Genomic DNA, 20851 nt, shown 5'->3' on the forward strand with positions numbered 1-20851 from the left:
TATGCTAACACATATATATGGAATCTAAGAAAAAAAATGTTATGAAGAGATTAGTGGTAGGACGGGAATAAAACACAGACCTACTAGAGCATGGACTTGAGGACATGGGGAGGGGGAAGGGTAAGCTGTGATGAAGTGAGAGAGTGGCAGGGACATATATGCACTACCAAATGTAAATTAGATAGCTAGTGGGAAGCTGCCACATAGCACAGGGAGATCACCTCTGTGCTTTGTGACCACCTAGAGGGGTGGGATAGGGAGGGTGGGAGGGAGGGAGACGCAAGAGGGAAGAGATATGGGAACATATGTATATGTATAACTGATTCACTTTGTTGTAAAGGAGAAACTAACACATTATTGTAAAACAGTTATACTCCAATAAAGATGTTAAGAAAAACCAAAAACCAAAAAACAAAAAACTTGATGGATTGAACATTGGGTGTTGTGGAGAGGAGAGCATCAAGGATGACATCCCAGTATCTGGTTTAAGCAATTGGGTGGTGCCATTTACTGAGATGGGGAGGAGTAGAAACCGAGAGGTCTCTTTTGGTCACATTAAGTTAGCGCTCTCCGTGAGGCATCCAGGTGGAGATGTGAAATAGTCAGGTGGAGATGCAAGTCTGGACTCAGGGGAGAGTTCTGAGCTGAAGAGCTAAAGTGGGGATTGTACTTAAATCACGGGACTAGAAGAGGTCACCCAGGAAGTGTAGCTGTAGGTGGAGAAGACAGCCAAGGACCAAGGCTTGGCTCACACCAACCTTCAGAGGTTGAAGAGCAGGAGGAGGAAGCAACAGATCCCGAGGAACAGGCAGTGAGATGGGAGAAAAACCTGGAGGATGTGAAGTCACAGAAACTAGACCCTAAGTGATCCGGTGCGCTGGTTAGGAAGTCACGATGAGCCAGAAGGTTTAGGCTTGGGCCTGAAGATTAAAGCTTTAGGAAGCCCGTGAGCCACAACTACTGAGCCCACGTGCCACACCTACTGGAGCCCACGTGCCACACCTACTGAAGCCCGCGTGCCTAGAGCCCGTGCTCCACAACAAGAGAAGTCACCACAATGAGAAGCCTGTGCACTGCAACGAAGAGTAGCCCCCGCTCACCGCAAGTAGAGAAAGCCTGCGCATAGCAACAGACCCAACACAGCCAAAACTAAATAAATAAAATAAATTTTTAAAAAAGAAAACTTAAAAAAAAAAGCTCTAGGGAAATATTTACCAATGTACTATAGATTTCAAACAGATGTGTTCATTGTAACAAACACAATAATCCAGATAAATTACAAAATTAATAAAAGCAATACCAAAATATAGATCAAAGGTGAATAAGAAATATCAGGAGCATGCCATTTCTCCATACTGGGAATGTATTTATTTTGAACATGGCCTGTTCACAAATGGTTTTAGAACAATGTCTTATTGATGAGCCTGTGCCAAAGTACTTTTCTTGTCACCATCCTGTTAAGAGCCCCCTGGTTAGAAAAGCCTTCAGTCAACCTCTGGATTTCAGACAACTAGCTGTTTCTTTTGAGAGCAGCATGAAGGTTCCCATCTGCAGAAGCAACAATGCTCTTGTGCAACAAAATCTCCCTTCTGTGATTTTTTCCTTCTGAAACAGACTGGGTTCTGTGCTTCTCTCTGTAGAAAGTATCTGGAGCGTTCCCCTGCCTACCCCGCCCCCGTATTTGTAGTTAGAAAAAAAGAGTCCATGAGCTGTCCCTTTCATACTCCAGGACTCTGGTGTCCTGAGTCTGCCTCAGATTAATTCAATTAAACACCTCAAGCTGAATCTGTCAAACGTCTTTTTTTTTTTGCCATGGGCCTGATTTACTTTGCTAATAGGATCAACACACGTTATATACAAAGGTAATCATTAAATAATTATAAACAAATAATTTCATCCCATACTCCCAGCCGATTTTGCATCTCCTGCCAGATACAAAACATTTACTTTAATACATTTACAGCGATAATTTGCATAAAACCACTGAAAGTGGGGATACTTTCAAAGCAGCTGCTTATGTGATGTGATTAGCAAAATCTCCCTACCCCCATCCCCATCCACCGGTGCTATTCGTCATTGCTTTGAGTTAATACATTGAAGCCCTCTGTTAAAATTAAAACATTATCTACAGAGACAAATGAAGTTGTTAACATTTAGTTCAAATTAGTTGATTGAAATCCTTAATCAGTGAGGTCCTTTGTGAAAGGAACCCAGAAGCAGTGTTAAGTTTTGAGGAAGGAAAAGGAAAGGTCCAGAATATGGGCTGCTGCTCCGGGAGGGAAGATGGGTTTGGGGCACTCTGTATAGAGCTCTGGTAAGCCAGGGAATAGCTTGAAAGCACTGGAAACTCAGGCGGAGGGAAGACTGCTAAAAAGTAAAGGAAAGGGTGGTTTCTAAAGGACAATAAAAGCCATTAAAAGCAAGTCTCCTTTAAGTGACAGTTCTGCCAAGAGCCAGCTAGCTTGCTTCCGGTGTGTCTGTGATGAAAGTGGTCATTTCTTGACATTTTAGAAAATTCTCCAGCTCTCTGTAGGGATCATATCAAGTGAGGTTAAAGAATTCTCAGGGGTCAAATGACTTCTGACTCAACTTTGGGTTTTTTGGAGACATATCTTAAAAAAAATTAACTACAAAAGAAATTCTCATTGTAGAATATTCAAACAGTTATAACATATATAGAATCAAACCTGGAGACTTCCCTGGTGGTCCAGTGGCTAAGACTCCGTGCTCCCAATGCAAGGGGCCCGGGTTCAATCCCTGGTCAGGGAACTAGATCCCATATGCGGCAACTAAGAGTTCGCATGCCGCAACTAAAGATCCCACGTGCAGCAACTAAGACCCAGCACAGCCAAATAAATATATTTTAAAAAAACCACCTTGAAAAAAAACCCTGAACGATCCCCTCAACATCCCCCACAATTCTAGGCTCACACTATTTTACACTGTGCCTCCAGGTTACTTTCTATGCATTTGCTGGCATATACATACATCTATTTTCTTACACAAATACAATAAGCTCTACCTGTTCTGTATACCTCCTTGTTCTTTCTAAAATTTGTTTTATTGTTGTAAAATGTACATAATGTAAAATTTACCATTTTAACCAATTTTGAGTGTACAATTCAGTGGTATTAAGTACATTTACAATGTTATTTAACCATCACCTCTATTCAGTTCCAGAACTTTTTCCATCATCCGAAATAGAAACTCTGTAACCATTAAACAGTATGCCCCCATTCTCCCCTCCTCTCAGACCCTGGTAACCTCTATTCTATTTTCTGTCTCTATGCTCCTCTTTCTTGCAAAATTGTTTTTGAAAAGGTAATACACAAACATTATAATAAAATTCAAACAATACAAAAGGGCAAATACAAACTTACTTCTCCTATGCTTGACTCCCAGGGAACCAGGTAATCAGTTTCTTAGGTATCTTTACTGAAGAGTCTGTGCACATACAAGCACACATAGACAGACATATACCTTCCCCCCTTTTTTACATAGTAGTAGCAAACCGTACACAGCTTGCTCTTTTCACTTAATATCTGAGATATATAAATATATATAATGCATATATATAATTCTTATACATACACTTCTGTTATGCTAGGATAATTTTATTTCTGACTCAATTTTTTAAAAATTAATTTTTTTATTGTGGCAAAAAGCATAAAACATAAAATTCACCCTCCCAACAATTTCTAAGTGTACAATACAATATTGTCACCCACATGCACATTGTCGTGCAACAGATTCCCCAGAGCCCCTCACCCCAGTCCTGCATGACTGAAACTCTACATCCACAAAACAACTCCTTCCCTCCCCCTCTCCCCAGCCCCTAGCGTGCACCATTCTGCTTTCTGTTTCTATGAGTTTGACTACTTTTGGTACCTCCTATAAGTGGCATCATACAATATTTGTCCTTCTGTGACTGGCTTATTTCACGTAGCATATTATCCTCAAGGTCCATCCATGTCATAGCATATGATAGGATTTCCCTCTTTTCTAAGGCATAATGTATATGCCATATTCAGTGCATATATGCTGAATGTATATGCCACATTTTCTTTATCCATTCATCTCTCCACGGATATTTAGGTTGCTTTCAATTCTTGTATTGTGAATAATGCTGCAATGAACATGGGGGTGCACATATCTCTTTGAGAGTCTGCTTTCAATTCTTTCATATATATTTGCAGAAGTGGGATTGCTGAATCATATGGTAGTTCTATTTTTAAGTTTTTGAGGAACCTCCTTACTGTTTTCCATAGCAGTTGCACCATTTTACATTCCCACCAACTGTGTACAGTGTTCCAACTTCTCCACATCCTCACCAGCACTTACTATTTTGTTTTGTTTTGTTTAATACTGGTCAGACTAACAGGTGTGAGATGATATCTTATTGTGGTTTTAGTTTGCATTTCCCTGATGAATAGTGATGTTGAGCATCTTTTCATATGCTTGTTAGCCATTTGTATATCTTCTTTGGAGAAATGTGTATTCGAGTCCTTTGCCCATTTTTTAATCGTGTTATTTATTTTGTTATTGGGTTGTAGGGGTTCTTTACATATTAACCCCTTATCAGATATGGATTGCAAATATTTTCTCTCCATTCTTGCCTTTTCACTGTTGATTCTCCTGTTGCACAGAAATTTTTAAGTTTGATGTAGTCCCACTTGTCTATTTTTGCTTTATTTTTGCTTGTGCTTTTGGTGTGACTCTTAACTTTTACTTCTCTTAGGGCCAGACTCTCATCAGGATAGCCTGGTTGTGATTTTTGCCTTCCTTTCTACCTCAGTACTCTCTAGCACATTGTTTTGATTTGTTTTTAAATAAATTTATTTATTTATTTTTGGCTGCCTTGGGTCTTCGTTGTGGTGCGCAGGCTTCTCATTGCCGTGGCTTCTCTTGTTGCTGAGCACGGGCTCGCGGGCTCTAGAGCGCAGGCTCAGTCGTTGTGGCGCACAGACTTAGTTGCTCCGCGGTATGGGAGATCTTTCCGGACCAGGGCTCGAACCCCGTGTCTCCTGCATTGGCAGGCAGATTCTTAACCACTGCACCACCAGGGAAGTCCTAGCACATTGTTTTACAGGGGTGTTGGCTAATTACTATTGGTTCTCTGACGGGATACACCCAGAATTACCTTAATTCTTCTGGAATCATTCCCATGGAAGGTAATGGGAGGCCTATGTGAGAGGGGGTTGTTTCCTCCCATTTTCTCACTTCTTTCCCTTTCATCTCCCCTTTTTCTCCCCTTCCAGAATCTCCTCTGGGGCCTCCTCCTTCCCTCTCCCACCCTCCTCGTGAGTGGGGCGGTGGTCTCTGAGCCAATGACAGGTCAGCCCAAGGGCTGACTCCAGACCAATGAGCGCTTCTAGGTTCCAGAGGGACCAATTAGCTTATTAGGGACACTGAATACCTGTATGGCTGGCATCTGTCCCATTGTCCTCTTATTAAGGACTCTCTTGTTTTGTCCATCAAGGATTTGAATGTGTAAATGAAGCCGTATTCTCTCTCTCCCTTTTTTTTTGTTTTGTTTTTAAATTTTGGTGGCTTTAATCCATCCCCACAACTTCTGCCCAAGGCCAATAAAACACAGCTATTCTCCCTTTGTAAAAAGAAAGAGGGGTTGGGTTTCCTTCAATTGTCTGCCCTTTTCTGTCTCCTCCACTATTTTTGTTTTACTCTGTAGTTAACTTTGCATAGAGCAGCTTCGTCCGAGGACCTGTGCGGTGGACCTAGGCACTCTTTTCTCACTGCCGGTTGCAACCGCCTTTTCGTTGTTCTAACCTGGGGGTTTGTGGGACCAGGCGGCTGGGAGAAGAGTTTGGCCAGAGCCTTCCTTCTGCATTTCACACACACTCTGCACACACACACACACACACACACTGCATTTCACACACACACACACACACACTGCATTTCACACACACACACACACACACACACACACACACACACACACACCCCGCCGTTCGGGCCCCTCTCCGTGAGTCTTCCTTCAAGATGACAGGGCTCTGGAGAAAAGGCTGCTGGAATCAGCTGGTAGGTACAGTAGTAGCCCGAACCCCACCCAACCGCTGCCTTTGCTCGCTCAGGTTTCTCCGGTCACTCCTGCCAGGGGAGAAAACATGTAAACGCGCCTCCAGAGGCGGGGGCAGGGGGAGCTGGGAGCGGCGGGGGCGGCGGAAGGTGAGCCGGAGAAGGTGGCCGAGCACCCGTGCTGCCGGGCCCTTCCCAGAGCTCCCTCGGGGCGGCAGTCCCAGCCCGGTTCGCCCCCACCCCATCCCCCTTTTGGTCAGGATTGCCTTTTTTCCCCCCTCCTTCTGCGGCGGCGGAAATGACAGTGTGGTGCTGCCGCGGTGTCATGGTGCTGCCCCTGGACTGAGGAGCGAAAACTCTAAGTTTGGCTCGGGAGACCCAGCCGCGGTAGCTTGGCGGCCGCCGTGCTGTCCCCGGCGGGGCGCGCGGGCGGGCGGATCCCGGCTGCTGCGCGGCGGCGGCGGCGAAGGCGGGCGGCGGCCTAGAGCGGCGACGGCAACGGCGGCAGCGGCGGCGGCGGCGGCGGCCGGAGAGCTCGCGCCGGAGCCCGAGCCAGTTCGCGCAGGAGGCAGGCGAGCACCCGGCTCCCTCGGGCGCGCCGAGGACATGGCCGGCAGCCGGGAATGCTCTGGGTAAAACGCGCCCCCTCGCCGCGGCCCCGGGGGCCGAGCGCCACCGCCGGTGCAGGGCTCGGCCCCGGCTCGGGCCGCGTCTCAGGTGCGGCCGGGGCCCGGCGCGGGCAGAAGGCTGCTCCGGCGCTCGGCAGGGCGTGATGACGGGGCCCGCGAGGCTCGAGGTGGCGGCGGCGACGGAGGGCGCCCCGGCCCGGCCCTGGCTTCCCGTTGCGCCGCTGGGGCCCGGGCACCCGTCGCTGCCCTCCCGGGACGGAGTTTGCACTCCGCGATGCGGGGCGGGGGCGGGTCCGAGGCCTCCCGCGAGCCCGGTCGGGCCGGGTGCGCCCCTCGAGCGGCTCTCCTGGAGCCTGGGTGCTAGTCTGGGAAAGGGCACCGCCGCCTTCCCACGCTCCCGCGGCCGGCAGCCTCCTCGGCCCGGGCGGCGCCCCTCGGCCGCCCGGCGGTGGCTGCTGTGGCAGCTGGTTGCTGCGGACAGCCTGCCCGCAGGAAGGCCCGGCGAAACTTAATCCCTTTGCTGCCGGGGGAGCGATCCTCGAGTCTCTGTCTGGGTGGTTCCTTATTTCTGGCCTAGCTGTGAAAGCAGCTCAGTGGGGGAGAGGGAAAACTTATAGGTCCCCAGGACAGGCTGCGACTGAACCCGGGAGAGGTGGGGTTTTTCCATTCCTGGCTCCTAAGAATTAAGTAAATAACGGCGGAGTAGATTTACAGAAACATTTTCGGTGATAAGGATTAGGTTACTTAGCATTTCGTATGCAGCGCATTTCTTGGAGGTGTTTCTTCTCGGAGCAGGAAATTGGGGATCCTGGGGTCCTTGGGTTCTTCACTTTCTCTCTTCCACACTCCCCTACCCGCCTTCATGCTCACTGGACTTCTTCCTACGTGGTCGTCACATCTACCTGCCCACCCGAATCTCCCACCAACCACCCGTCCCCTGGACTCCTCCCCATCAATCTGTGCACTCCCAGCCTCCCAGCCATGCAGCCTCTGGCTTGTGAACCAGTTTGCCTTTTTGAGGGTTTCTGAGTGTGTGGATGGTGGATGGTGATGGTTGTTTGTGAAGAGGAGCCCTTATAAAGGAATATATTAGAGGCTATGTAAATAGACAAGTACTGTGTGTGAGTTGATTCTTCTGATTCTCAAATTGGGCCAAGAGGGCTGCCTTTAACCCCATTCTGTTCCCTCCCAGTACTCTAATCAGTTCTCTGGCAATGTTCCAAAAGAAGGGAAATGCTGAATAGGGAGACTCCCTCCGTACTCTACCCGGGCTGGTTACCCCTAACCCTCACATGCCCCTTTTCACTTCTCTCCACTGATCACTGCCCTGGGGGGAAGGAGTCTGCTATTTTTCTATATTCCTGCCCAATCAATTAACTTAATGCAGATATATAATGTAAATTAGATTTCTCCTGATTGTTCCTCACAACTTGATTTATGTGCTTGAAATACAAGTCTAGGAGCGAAGACGATCAGAGAGTTCATCCCAAATCTGATGTTGCATTGGCTTTGTGGCCTTAGGACATTCCTATGACCTTTCACTTGTATGAAAGGCATCATATTGTGTACTGGCTATTGTGAGTCTTGGCTTGGCCCTTTGAAGATGAAAGGGTTCTATAAACTCTCAGCACTATACTTTTCGAAGAAAGTTCTTCATTTACCTTTTATTGGGGTAATAGATTGGGTGTAAGTAGCAACCCTAGTTTACTGGGAACCCTAACTTGCCATTATTAATCCCCTTGGGAGCCAAATATATCACTCTACTTTGGTCCTAAGTCTGTTTCTTTTTTTTTTCCTCTAGTGCACATGCAACTGAATGAAAACATACATAAAAGTAGGCATACAGAGTAATTGGTGATTATTTTACGCTAAGGCTTGAATCATATCTAATGTACTCCAACCTAACAATCTGAGTCAGACTCATTTGAAAACATAACCTCACTAATTTTTAGCCCATATGGGGGCTGGTAGTTAATTTCTACTGAAAAGTGGCGTAAATAATTTTAGTCATGGCTATCTGAGCATGATTAGCATCTAGCAGTGGTGAGTCAACAATATTTATTGAAAGCACCTACAGTGTGCAGAATCCTCTGTTGACTGGTCTAAGGCCCCAGCCTTGGCCTTGTATCTTGGCCTCCTGCTTGTTTAAGGCCTACCTCCTTACTTGCAGCTCTGGGATTAGGACAGGGAGGGGCTGTGCAGGGCAGGAGTAGAGGCTAGGGACATGAAGGAGCGATTGTTTCCCTCCCATTTACTTTCATGACTACTAGACTCCTCATCTAGCATGTTGTACCTTGCAAGGCCACCCCCCAGGAGGTACTGCCGCAAATCAGAATGACTTGCTTGCTTCATGAACATATCATCTGAACAGTGCAGATTGATTTAGGTGAAATTGGTTTAGTTAATCCCTACTCTAAGTGCAGGGCAACTTGCTCAAACTTGTATATCCTAAAGCAGTGCCAGTGGAGTCTCATAATAGCGTCCAAAAATTGCTGTGGGTAGTGAGCCTGTCCATTCCCTCATCCCTCCTCCCGTGAAATCTGCTGACACCATGACAGTTGAGAAGGAAACTGCAGAAGGAGTATGTCTTTGCTACTTGGTGAAGAGGAGAGAATGTCCTCCCTTGACTCTGTCCCTTAGTACTCAGGTTCTCTCTTTCCCAACAGGGACAGACAGCCCTAAAAAGGAGGTGAAGACAGGGTGGAGGCACAGAATGTGTCTCAAATGGCTGTTCTCAGAGGTACCTGCTTGGCCTTGTGTGTGTGTGTCATTCAGTCTCTATGGGTCTTGGTAAGTCCCTAGCTGTTAGGCCATGGGCCTCTGCTGCTAGTGGAGGCCAGGGGGCGTTCCATTTCCAGTTAGCATTAAGTTTTTGGTCTTCTCTTCTGTGCAAAAGGGGAACATGTGGTACTGTGTTTGCGAAGCACCTCCATACTTAGGCTGAGTGCCTTGACTTAGAGCATTGCATCACCAAGATATGACATGTAACATGTTGATACTGGATATACGACAGTTCAGGAGAGTTCACAATTGTTCACTTTTTGATGAATTAAATTTGGGTACCAAGGTGGTGTTGTGCTAATGTCTGTATTTCAGGTCTCTCAACAAACGTTGTGTTCATCACTGAGCAGTGTGAAAAATAGACTAGAAAAGTGTTTCTCAACCAGTGTGTTGGATCATGCTAACATGTGAGAAGACCAGATGAGTGGTGTTGAGACAAGAAGTTCCAACTCCAATGATCCCTCTGTATGGGCTGCTAGCCCTCTTTTTATTTCCCCTCTCTTCCAAGGATCAATATATGTTTCTGTCTCCATTTTCATGAATTAAAACTCTGCTAACAGTCTTCTGTGGGCACTGGAGGTTTGTGGCTCTTTCTGCAGTTTCTCTTTTTCCATCTTCCCCTTCTCCATGATCACAGACAGACATATTCTTTTTGACAATCTCCCAGCTCCTGCATTGCCCTTAGAAATCCTGTAAGCTGCTAAGACTACTAGATGGTTAAAGTATGGGTGGTGGAGGGATTTTGAGTAATGTGCCAACATCCACTACTCCCTTCTCTGTGTTGGGTTCAACTGAATACATAATAAGGGTGTTGGTTCTGCCTAAGTGGGTTAGCAAAGTATCCTTAGGAAGACTTGTCCTACTTGGGTTGTTTTCTCCCTGCAGAGCTCTGACTGCCTGACCTTGGGCTTTGTCTCAGACTCTTTCCTGCAGGTCAGACTCCTCTAGTTAATGAACAGCATCCCCAGTCTCTGGATCTTCCTCTTACAGAGACCAGAAGATCTGATAACAAATTCATTATATAACCTAAAATCCTCCTGAAACAGAAAATCCCGGTATTTACAATTTGCCCAGTTAGGGGTATAATGTATGGGCATGATAGACAGCGCTAATGCAGGACAGTGACATGTCTGAATGTATACAGCCCAGAGATAGAAAAATGGTTTACGGTCCAGAGTCCTCCATCGCTTTGTCTATAGCCCTTTGTTCAGTGTTGCTAAGATCCATGTGGTTCCCAGGGGAGTAGAAGCTTGATTTCAAATAGGCTTCTGTTCTCTGTCCCTTGTTTCTGACCTGAACTTGGGGTCCTCTCAGCCTAACACTCAACAGCATGCCCTACATACATATATTACCAATTTTATTCTGTAGAAGTAGAGATGACTGCCCATCCAGGGCGGGCACTGAACATTAAAAAATTTACAAATATTTTATTGGGTAACAGAGATTGGGAAAAGCAGTCCTAGAATAGATGGAAAGCTGTGCTGGTAGCAGTAGGTAAATTAAGTTTGTTCTTCATTTGTTCTCCAGTCTGGAAACTGCTAGTGTAATTGGCATTAAGATAAAGGTGTTATGAATTATACTTAACAATTTGTGACAATTATCATGTGTTACCTTGGCAAATCTGTTTCTTGGTTACCTAGATTAATCTATTGTGTTTGTAGCAGATCTAGGACTTTTAGTTCTCCTATTGTGATATTCCTTTTAATGTTTATGATGACTATATTGTATAAAATAGCCAATGGCTGGATTTAGGAGCTAATTATTGTAAAAAATTAAAAGATCATTAAGGAACTTCCCTGGTTGAGACTTCGCCTTCCAATGCAGGGGGTATGGGTTGGATCCCTGGTGTGGGGGAGCTGGGATCCCACATGCCTTGGGGCCAAAAAGCCAAGACGTGGAACAGAAGCAACACTGCCACAAATTCAATAAAGACTTTAAAAATGGTCCACATCAAAACCATCTTTAAAAAAAAGTATAGGTCTCAAGTCATTAAAAAATCATTAAATCCATGTACTATAAAATATTAAGTAGGCTTTAATAACCTATTAGACAGGAACTGGCTCTGGTACTGTCAGTCGGTAATCAACCTCCAATCCTGAGCTCACCCTGTGCGTGATAAAAGCTTAAGAAAAAAGAAGAGAGACAGTTCTTCCCTTTGCAGGGGACTCCAGTCTAACAGCGGAGACATATGAGCATAATAAATACCACAAGCAGACCCATGGTCCTCCAGAAAACTTGTGGGGGAGTGTAATTGTCCTCCATTATGTCAACCATGCATTTGGGGTGAATTTCCAAACATGTGCTATGTCCTTAATAACTTGCTCTGTATCTGTCATCTGTGAATGTGTGTTGAGGATATCTGTATTTGTAAAGCAAGTTAATAATTTTATTTTATTCTCATCTGATCCTCACAAGAGCCTATCTATGAGATGGGTAGGGCAGGTATTTTTCATTTGACAGATTAGGAGGCTGTGGCCCAAACAGTTTAAATGTCTTACCTGGGATCACTCAGCTAATTCAGTTTAGAGCCAGGACTACAACCAGGCTCTGTTGTGAGGATCAAATGGATAGTGGCTTTGGAACCATTTGAAAAGTGTAAAATTGGTACACAAATGTAAGGTGACTGTTATTATTAATTATGCTTACTGACCACCTAGCCTCTTTTTTCTGGGTTTCTATTTTCAGTTTATCTTTTTAGGGTGAGAATTCTATGCATTGGTTGCCTTTTATGTTCCCAAATGATCATTTCTGAAATTAAAGGGGTCTTTTCCTACAAATAGTATTCTAGATTTGGTTGTCTTCCTTTTCTTCCAAAAGGTGTTGTCATTAGTTTGTACTCCCATGGGACTCTCCTCGCCTTTAGTTGTCCCCTGGAACACCCATTATATCTTCTTTGAAGTACAAAGGCAAAACCAGCCACTGTCCTTGGGCACCTTGGCTTAGCCAAGGGTAAGTAATGCATTTTGTTTATTTCCAGTTCCTTTCATGATGACGCCCATTGCTTGTCAGCCTTTCTAGTCACACTAATAAATAAGACTTGTGTCTTGAGGAGCTGGTTTTCAGTAATCCAAGGTGTCTTTCCTATGTGGTAACAGATAGCAAGAGCTCTGTAATAATAGGATGTCAGAGCTGGAACACATGTTAAAGAGATTGTCTGGTGATTCTAGTCCAACTTGAATGACATTTTACAGTTAAGGGAACATCAGACTAAGCCAGGACTCATTTGCTTATCCTCCAAGGCAGAGAGACAGTTTCTGGTGTTTTTAGGAAGAGCTCATGGGACATTACTGTTAATATCCTGAAGAATGTAAATCCTACAAGCCAGCTCAATCCTCATTGTACAGCCCAGGGGTCAGGTTGGGTTTTACACTCATGTTTTTTTCTGTGAAGAAAGGGAGACTGTGGCTCCTCAGGGAGGTAATGAGAGCCCAGACCCATGCTCCATGGACCTGGAAGATGAAAACTAGATGGAATATAAGCTGTTGAAATAAGTGGGCATTTAATTATGTTCAAATAACACTTGAAATAATAGCATTCTGCCAAGTGCAGATCATGGCTTCTCTATCTGATCAGAGTTAACCGAATGTTGGATTTGAAGGGCAACGCTGAAATCAATCTTTCATTTTGTAAGTGCAGAATGTATTATTTTTATTCTAATCGTCTGCATTGAAAACTCCTCCTTTGTATTTCTATCTACTCACACAGCCTTATGATACCTTCTTAAAATTTATTCTCTTCAACTTTTTTTTTCAGGAGTCTCAGCCTGAAGGGGGGTGCAGGGTGACGATAAGCCATACAGAAACAATTTTATACTAGAACAAGGGCAAATACATAAGCATCCTTATTTGACTACACAGCAGTAACTAAATGATATGGAAGGGAACAAATCAGTGGATGTGGATGTGGGCATTTGTTTCTTAACGTGGCATTTGGTCTGCCCGCCTAGGCATTTCATCAGTGCATTTTTATGACAAACCATTGTGTTTTCTGGCAAAAGCTTCATGATTACCTGTCATTCAGTGACACTCAGGTTTACATCCTGTCTTTATCCTTAGTATATTCTCTAATTCTGCATAGATTAGTGACTCACAAACTTTTTGAAGTTGCAGCACTGCCATTGTTTTATTTTTTGCCATACCACTTCCTCCTGTACTTCCTAAAGGTATTTTGTGATCTAGGAGTCAAATATTTTGTAGGAGTCTTATCATTTTTAAATGAATAAAAAATTGGGAGCTGATAATTTTCTGACACCCATTGATCATTAGAGATATCTCAGGTATTGCAAAACCTAGACAGGGAATCACTAACCTAGAAGAACAATTGAAAGGAGTAAGCAGTTCAGTAGAGTTTAGAAATAGTACATAATTACACAGTTGACAGTATGGAATAGTGGTTAGCTGTGTGTTCACACTCTGGATTGTGGGTTTGAATCTGTTTTAAAAATTAAGGTAAAATCCACATACCATAATATTCACCATTTTAAGGTGTACAATTCAGTGGTTTTTAGTATATTCACAAAGCTGTGCAATCATCACTGCTAATTCCTTGACATTTTCATCATCGCCAAGAGAAAACCCATACCATAAGCAGCCACTCTCCATTCCCTCTAACCCCATGCCCCCCGACCCAGGCCCTTGACAAACACTAATCTACTTTCTGTTCTTATGGGTTTGCCTATTCTGGGCATTTCCTATAAAGGGAATCATATAATCTGTGACCTTTTGTGACTAGCTTCTTTCACTTAGCATAATGTTTTCAAAGATTATCCATGTCGTAGCATGTATCAGTACCTCATTCCTTTTTCTTGCTAAATTATATTCTATTGTATGGACATACCACGTTTGTTTATCTGTTCATAAGTTGAGGGACATTTGGATTGTTTCCACCATTTGGTTATTGTGAATAATGCTGCTGTGAACATTTGTGTACAAGTTTTTGAGTGAGCATATCTTCAGTTCTTCGGGATCATATGGGAACTCTACATTTAACATTTTGAGGAACTGCCAAACTATTTCCCAAAGCAGCTGCATCATTTTACATTCCCACCAGCAATGTATGAGGGTCCTAATTTCTCTATATCCTGGCTGACATTTGCTATGTTTTTAAATTATGGCCATCCTAGTGTGTGTGAAGTAATATTATAGGTATCCTAGTGAGTGGAAAGTGGTATCTCAATGTGGTTTTGATCTGTATTTCCCTAATGGCTAATGATGTTGAATACATTTTCATATGCTTACTGATCATTTGCATATCTTCTTTGGAGAAATGTCTATTCAGATCCTTTGCCATTTAAAATATGTTTTTGCCTTTTTATTGTTGATCTGTAAGAGTTCTGTGTATTTCTAGATACTTGACCTGTATCACATGTATGATCTGCAAATATTTTTCCTATTCTGTGAGTTGTCTTTTCACTTTTTTGATGGTGTCATTTATAGTACAGAAGTTTTAAATTTTGATGAAGTCTAATTTATTTTTTTCTTCAGTTACTTGTGCATTTGGTGTCATCTAAGAAATCCTTGCTTAACCTAAGTTCATGAAGATTTACACTTATGTTTCCTTCTAAGAGTTTTATAGTTTCTGTGCTTACATTTAGATTGTGGATCCATTTTGAGTAAATTTTTATGTATAGTGTGAGGTAGGACTGTAACTTCATCCTTTTGCATGTGGGCATCCGGTTATCCCAGAACCACTTGTCGAAAAGATTATTATTTCCCTGTTGAATGGTTTTGGAACCCTTATCAAAAGTCAGTTGACCATAAATATATGAGTTTATTTTTGGACTCTCAGTTTTATCTGGTTTTGAATCTTAACTTTGCTACTTGCAAACAAGTGTGACCCTGGACACGTTACCTTTTCTGTTGTTGTAAAATAGTACCTGCCTTTTAGAGGGTTGTTGTGCCTGGCACATGGCAAAAGCACAATAAATTTAAAGGGGAAATGTGCTTAGGTAATCAGGGAGGTAGGGAAAATGGGAGATAGGTTGAAAGGATGCTGAAATATTAGGAGTGACCAGAACAAGGTGGCCTCATTAAATGAGAGATGAGATGAACAGATGTTTGGAGAAGTTGCAAAAATACTCAGTTCCCCGAAATTGTAAAATAAAACAGAATAGAAACAGTATAATAGAAAAAGTTACTTACCGTAAGGAACAGACTGTAGCCATCTTATATTATTCTCTATACAGCCAAAATCCGTTAAGATAGTTATTTTAAAGCACTGATGTTTGGCTTTTTTTCTGTCAAGGACTCTTTTGAGAACATTTTGAATGCTATGGACAGCCCTCTCCCCGTGAAAGTGTATATATGATATACATACAGCATTCTTTAAACATTTCTAGAAGGTTCAGGAATCCGTGGTTAAAAATCCTATTTTGACCTTATCCAAGGCAATCCTGACCCGTAGCATGCTTTCCTAAGTTTAGTTTCATAGTGAGGTTCAAGTGTCTCACTTAGTCAGGAACAGCTTTTAGGACTGCAGGAAAATTCGCAGAGCTTTTCCTCTGTACAGAAGAATTAATATGGCATGATCCTAAGATTTAGAAGAGTTGTGGTACTCTAATTGTTTTTGTAAAGGTTACAACACAGAGGCAGGTCTATCAGCAATGCATCTTGACCAACTATAATTTTGGCAGGAGGCCTTACTCAGTTCTCCCAGGTAGCTTCCAACACAGACACTGAGGAATGCAGACCTGCAGTTCTGGAAGAGACAGTAAGAGAAATGCAGAGTAAGGTGGAGATGGGCCTAGAAGAAAGAGATATGATTCTGAAAGGGACTAGGAGTGAGAGGCAGATTCAGACAAACTCAGAGGGACACAGAGAGACACAAATAGAAGTGTAAACATGGTGTCTAGAAACCCTCTTGTAGATAGTCAAGATATTTGTCAAGTGAAGGAGGTGAGATGATTGAAATAAAGGTGTGTGGGAAAGAGCACAGGCCTTGGCATTAGACTGCCCCAGTGCTCTGGGTGTGTATGTTCCTGGTTCATTTACTTAATAACACTGAGCCCCAGTTTCCCAACCATAATATGCGTATAGTATTAGTACCTTCCGTACAGCCTTCCTGATAGAATTTAATGAAATATTGTGTGTAAAGTTCTTAACATGGCATTCAGAATACAGGAGGTGCTCAATAAATGCTAGGTCCCTTCTTTAACTTCCTCTACTTGAAGGGGTCCTTCATTTAACAATTTTTAAATACTCTGTGAGTGTGAGGCACTGTACTATGAATAAAAATATGAAATAGTTGATGCCCTCAAGGAGCAAGGAGGGTTAGCTGGAGACACAGATGTGTAAATGAAATAAAACAGAATGTTCTGGAAGCCACCAAGTGGTTGAAGTGATAAACATGTTCAGTGAGAGAACTCCTAGGTTTCTAGGCTTGGATGGTGATATTCAACAGATAGGGAAAATTGGAAGAGGAGCAGGTGTTTTATTTTGAGGGGCAGGGAAGAATAGCAGGTTCATTTATGGACGTGTTGAATTTGACCAGTGGAGCTACCAAAGGCAATATTCCTGCCTTGAGTGGAAGTTGGAATCTATCATCTCTAAAGTCTCTTCCAATTCTAAGATTCTATGATATATGTACATTTTAATTGTTTTACTTTTTCATCTCTATGGGTGAATGCTGATAGATTATATAAGCTACAAAATACTAGCCAACAATTTCTAAGCTCTTGTAAATTGTAAAATAAGAATACCACACACCTCACTTTAAAAAAAAGTGGTTATACAAACATCTAAACTTATCAAACCAACTGAGAGTGACCGTTTTACAAAAAGATTCTTCACTTTTATAGTCCAATTTCCTATAGATTTCCATTAAATAGCTAGTTAGTTCAGTGCACTTAAAAGGTTTGATTTAGAAACAGCTTTTAGGGATACATCTATTGTACTTATGCACAATGTATAATTGTACTCAGTATTTAAGTTTCCTGTGAGAGGGCTATGCAGATATCTCTGACAGATGACAAAACCTGAACAAATACCAGTGGCAGAATCAAACTTTCAAGCCCTGATGAGAGTCTCCGGTGATAGTGAGATGATGAACAAAAGTCATTCAAGGGCTTCCCTGGTGGCGCAGTGGTTGAGAGTCTGCCTGCCGATGCAGGGCACACGGGTTCGTGCCCCGGTCCGGGAAGATCCCACGTGCCGCGGAGCGGCTGGGCCCGTGACCCACGGCCGCTGAGCCTGCGCGTCCGGGGCCTGTGCTCCGCAGCGGGAGAGGCCGCAGCAGTGAGCGGCCCGCATACCGGAAAAAAAAAAAGTTATTCAAAAGCAAAAGATGCCTTTCTCTTTCCTATAAATAAGATTAACACTTTAAACCAACAAAATATATTTTGTATTTTAATATTTTTTCTATTTGTCTCTAGTAGCTCAGTTTACTAGAAATAGGATGGAACAGAAATTTCCATGTGTGGTAACAGGAAGTAATTCAAGTTCACACATCTGAAGAACTTATTATCCTGTGCCGAGAACTACATTTTTCTAAAGCTCTCTCTTCTCTTTTTATGCAGGCTCTGAGAATGGGATCATTTCAAGAACTAGAGAGTTAGTTTCAAATATGGCCTTGTTTTCCTTCCACTAGATGTGAAATAGGAGCAGCCTCTGTATTTTAACTGGAAGTAAAATAGAGAACAATATTGGAGAATGGAGACTGAGAATTTGGCAGGGCCTCAGGTGCATCATAGTCCAGGACAAGAGATGTCAGTGGAGAGGGTGTGTGAGAGACTGATCCGCACCAGTGTGGTGAGTTGGAACAGGAATGTGAGTCAGTAAACCGGGATTCAGAGATGGCCTCTAGCTTCTATTTATTAGTGCAGGAAAATAAACCCAGGCATTTGTCAAAAGCAAGTTTTAAAGGGGGAGAATGGCTTTTTGATTAATTCCCAACTCACTTTCCTATTGCTCCAGCATCCCTGGGGAATCGAGCCTGTAAAACCTCCATTGGTTAGTGTGTAATTATGCTACATCCACATTTCCTTTGGAAATGCTTAATGACTCTTGCTTCGTGTTCCTTGCAGGTGAAAGCCCAGCCTCTGTGGTTCTTAATGCCTCAGCAGGATTATTTTCACTAAAGATGGAAACATTGGAGTCTGAATTGACCTGTCCAATCTGCCTAGAGTTGTTTGAAGACCCCCTTCTGCTCCCTTGTGCTCACAGCCTCTGCTTCAGCTGTGCCCATCGCATCTTGGTCTCGAGCTGCAGCTCTGGTGAATCCGTTGAACCCATTACTGCTTTCCAGTGTCCTACGTGCAGGTATGTTATCTCACTGAACCACCGGGGCCTGGATGGCCTCAAGAGGAATGTGACTCTGCAGAACATTATTGACCGCTTCCAGAAGGCTTCCGTCAGTGGACCCAATTCCCCAAGTGAGAGCCGCCGGGAGAGGACTTACAGGCCCAGCAGCGCCATGTCTAGTGAGCGAATTGCTTGCCAGTTTTGTGAGCAGGACCCGCCAAGGGATGCAGTGAAAACATGCATCACCTGCGAGGTCTCTTACTGTGACCGTTGCCTGCGGGCCACGCACCCCAATAAGAAACCTTTCACCAGCCACCGCCTGGTGGAACCAGTGCCGGACACACATCTTCGAGGGATCACCTGCCTGGACCATGAGAATGAGAAAGTGAACATGTATTGTGTATCTGATGACCAATTGATCTGTGCCTTATGCAAACTGGTGGGGCGTCACCGAGACCATCAGGTCGCGTCCCTGAATGATCGGTTTGAGAAGCTCAAGGTAAGGGATCTGGGAGATACCCCTTACATGACTTTGTCTCTTTATACACAGTTATACAGTTAGCAAGTTCCCTAATAAAACAGGTCACTTTTTCTATATGACAAGTGAATTAACTCCAGATTCTTCTCGTGACAGATAGCCTCCTCGCCTGCAGGCTCTCACTGGAACCTGTTTTCATCTGTTGCACAAACCTGCTTGCGTTCGTTCACCTCTGGCCAGTTCTGGGGGAATTAGCCTATGGCTCATACTAATAGTACGTTCAGGGAACCAGTACCCTCTCTCCTCTGACAGTGATATATTGTAACCTATATATCTTTGCCATGATCTTTCTACCTCTTCTTTTAAGTATGTGAGTACCCGTGTAGGTGTATTACAATTAGCATATGGGCTGATTTGCATATATATGCGTATAGTTATGGCAAGCTCGGGTGTGTCTCCGGTATGTGTGGGTGGAGGTGTCTGAGTGTATCTATGTACGTGAGAGGTTTTTGTGGAGGACAGTAGTGTATGTGTTGGCACACTCAGTACGGTAAATAAACAAAGCTTTGGTATTGGCTGCTACAAATTGCCGCCAAGCCCTTAAGAGGGGGCTAATTCTAAACCTGCCTTAAAAAACAGAGCAAAACAAAACAAACAGACAAAAAAGGGACTTCAGTGTACCACAAAGTTAGGAGGGATAATCAAATACCTGAACTAAAAATTTAAACTGAAGGCAATAAATATTTAATCCAGTATCATATTTTGTGCCAGTGTTCATTTTGAAGTGCTTGTTTGCAGCCTCTGCTTGGGAAGTTTCTGTTCAGTGGCCAGAGTTTTCTGAAGTTGTTGTGCCAGCATAGTATTTATATGCAAGTCTAAGTGCCTATTTTTTAAAAGCACTAGTACATTTGTTGATGCTAACAAATGTCAGATCCAGCAAAATTGTTTCATTCCCGTTGCCTGTCTGCTATGTGGCTTGATTTCTCTTAAGAAGCTACTTAGCAGAAATTCCAGAAAAATAAAATGTTTAACTGAATAATAACATTACCACTCCAAAATCAGGCCTAGATATATAAGCCAAGCTGGAAGGAAGACCCAGATGGGATGGAAGGAAGGCAATAAGGGAGTGGAGATCTTCCTCTTGCCATGCTATGGAAAAGTCATTGTAACGTATGTAAAAATTATGATGTTGGTGAGGGTGGCAATACTCAGAATACGATACATTTTCCCTTCTGTAATTTATTGAAAACAATATTGAGAGTCACACTGACAATGGTTTGTGCTGTTTTTGATTTTTTATTTACATTTAATATTTATAAATTTGTACAAAGTTTAATGTTTGTTGATTTCACTAAGGGTGATATTCTCATTCATTATCAAGACTGCAGAGAGCAACAATCTCAATGGCTACAATTCTCTTTTTTTTCCCATTTTTAATTTTTATTTATTTATTTTTTAAACATCTTTATTGGAGTATAATTGCTGTACAATGGTGTATTAGTTTCTGCTTTATAACAAAGTGAACCAGCTGTACATATACATATATCCCCATATCTCCTCCCTCTTGCATCTCCCTCCCATCCTCCCTATCCCACCCCTCTAGGTGGTCACAAAGCACCGAGCTGATCTCCCTGTGCTATGCGGCTGCTTCCCACTAGCTATCTATTTTACATTTGGTAGTGTATATA

At 43.2% G+C, this 20851-nt stretch overlaps 1 protein-coding gene across 4 annotated transcripts in view; it reads left to right on the plus strand.

Annotated features, from left to right (window-relative positions):
* Positions 1-5952: 5952 nt before the first annotated feature.
* Positions 5953-20851, plus strand: part of MID2 (midline 2) — a 94022-nt gene continuing 79123 nt past the window's right edge. The window contains exons 1-2 of one of the 4 annotated variants that reach the window (XM_024128188.3): positions 5953-6042; positions 18469-19184. In XM_024128188.3, coding sequence (XP_023983956.1) covers positions 18525-19184 — 660 coding nt within the window. In that variant the 5' untranslated portion in view covers positions 5953-6042; positions 18469-18524. Of the gene's footprint in view, positions 6043-6511; positions 6672-17961; positions 18194-18468; positions 19185-20851 lie in introns of those variants that run through there. The other 3 variants (XM_024128190.3, XM_024128191.3, XM_028482593.2) reach the window with 3 other exon arrangements.

This window comes from Physeter macrocephalus, chromosome 21 (genome assembly GCF_002837175.3).
Source record: "Physeter macrocephalus isolate SW-GA chromosome 21, ASM283717v5, whole genome shotgun sequence".
Taxonomy (NCBI): domain Eukaryota; kingdom Metazoa; phylum Chordata; class Mammalia; order Artiodactyla; family Physeteridae; genus Physeter; species Physeter macrocephalus.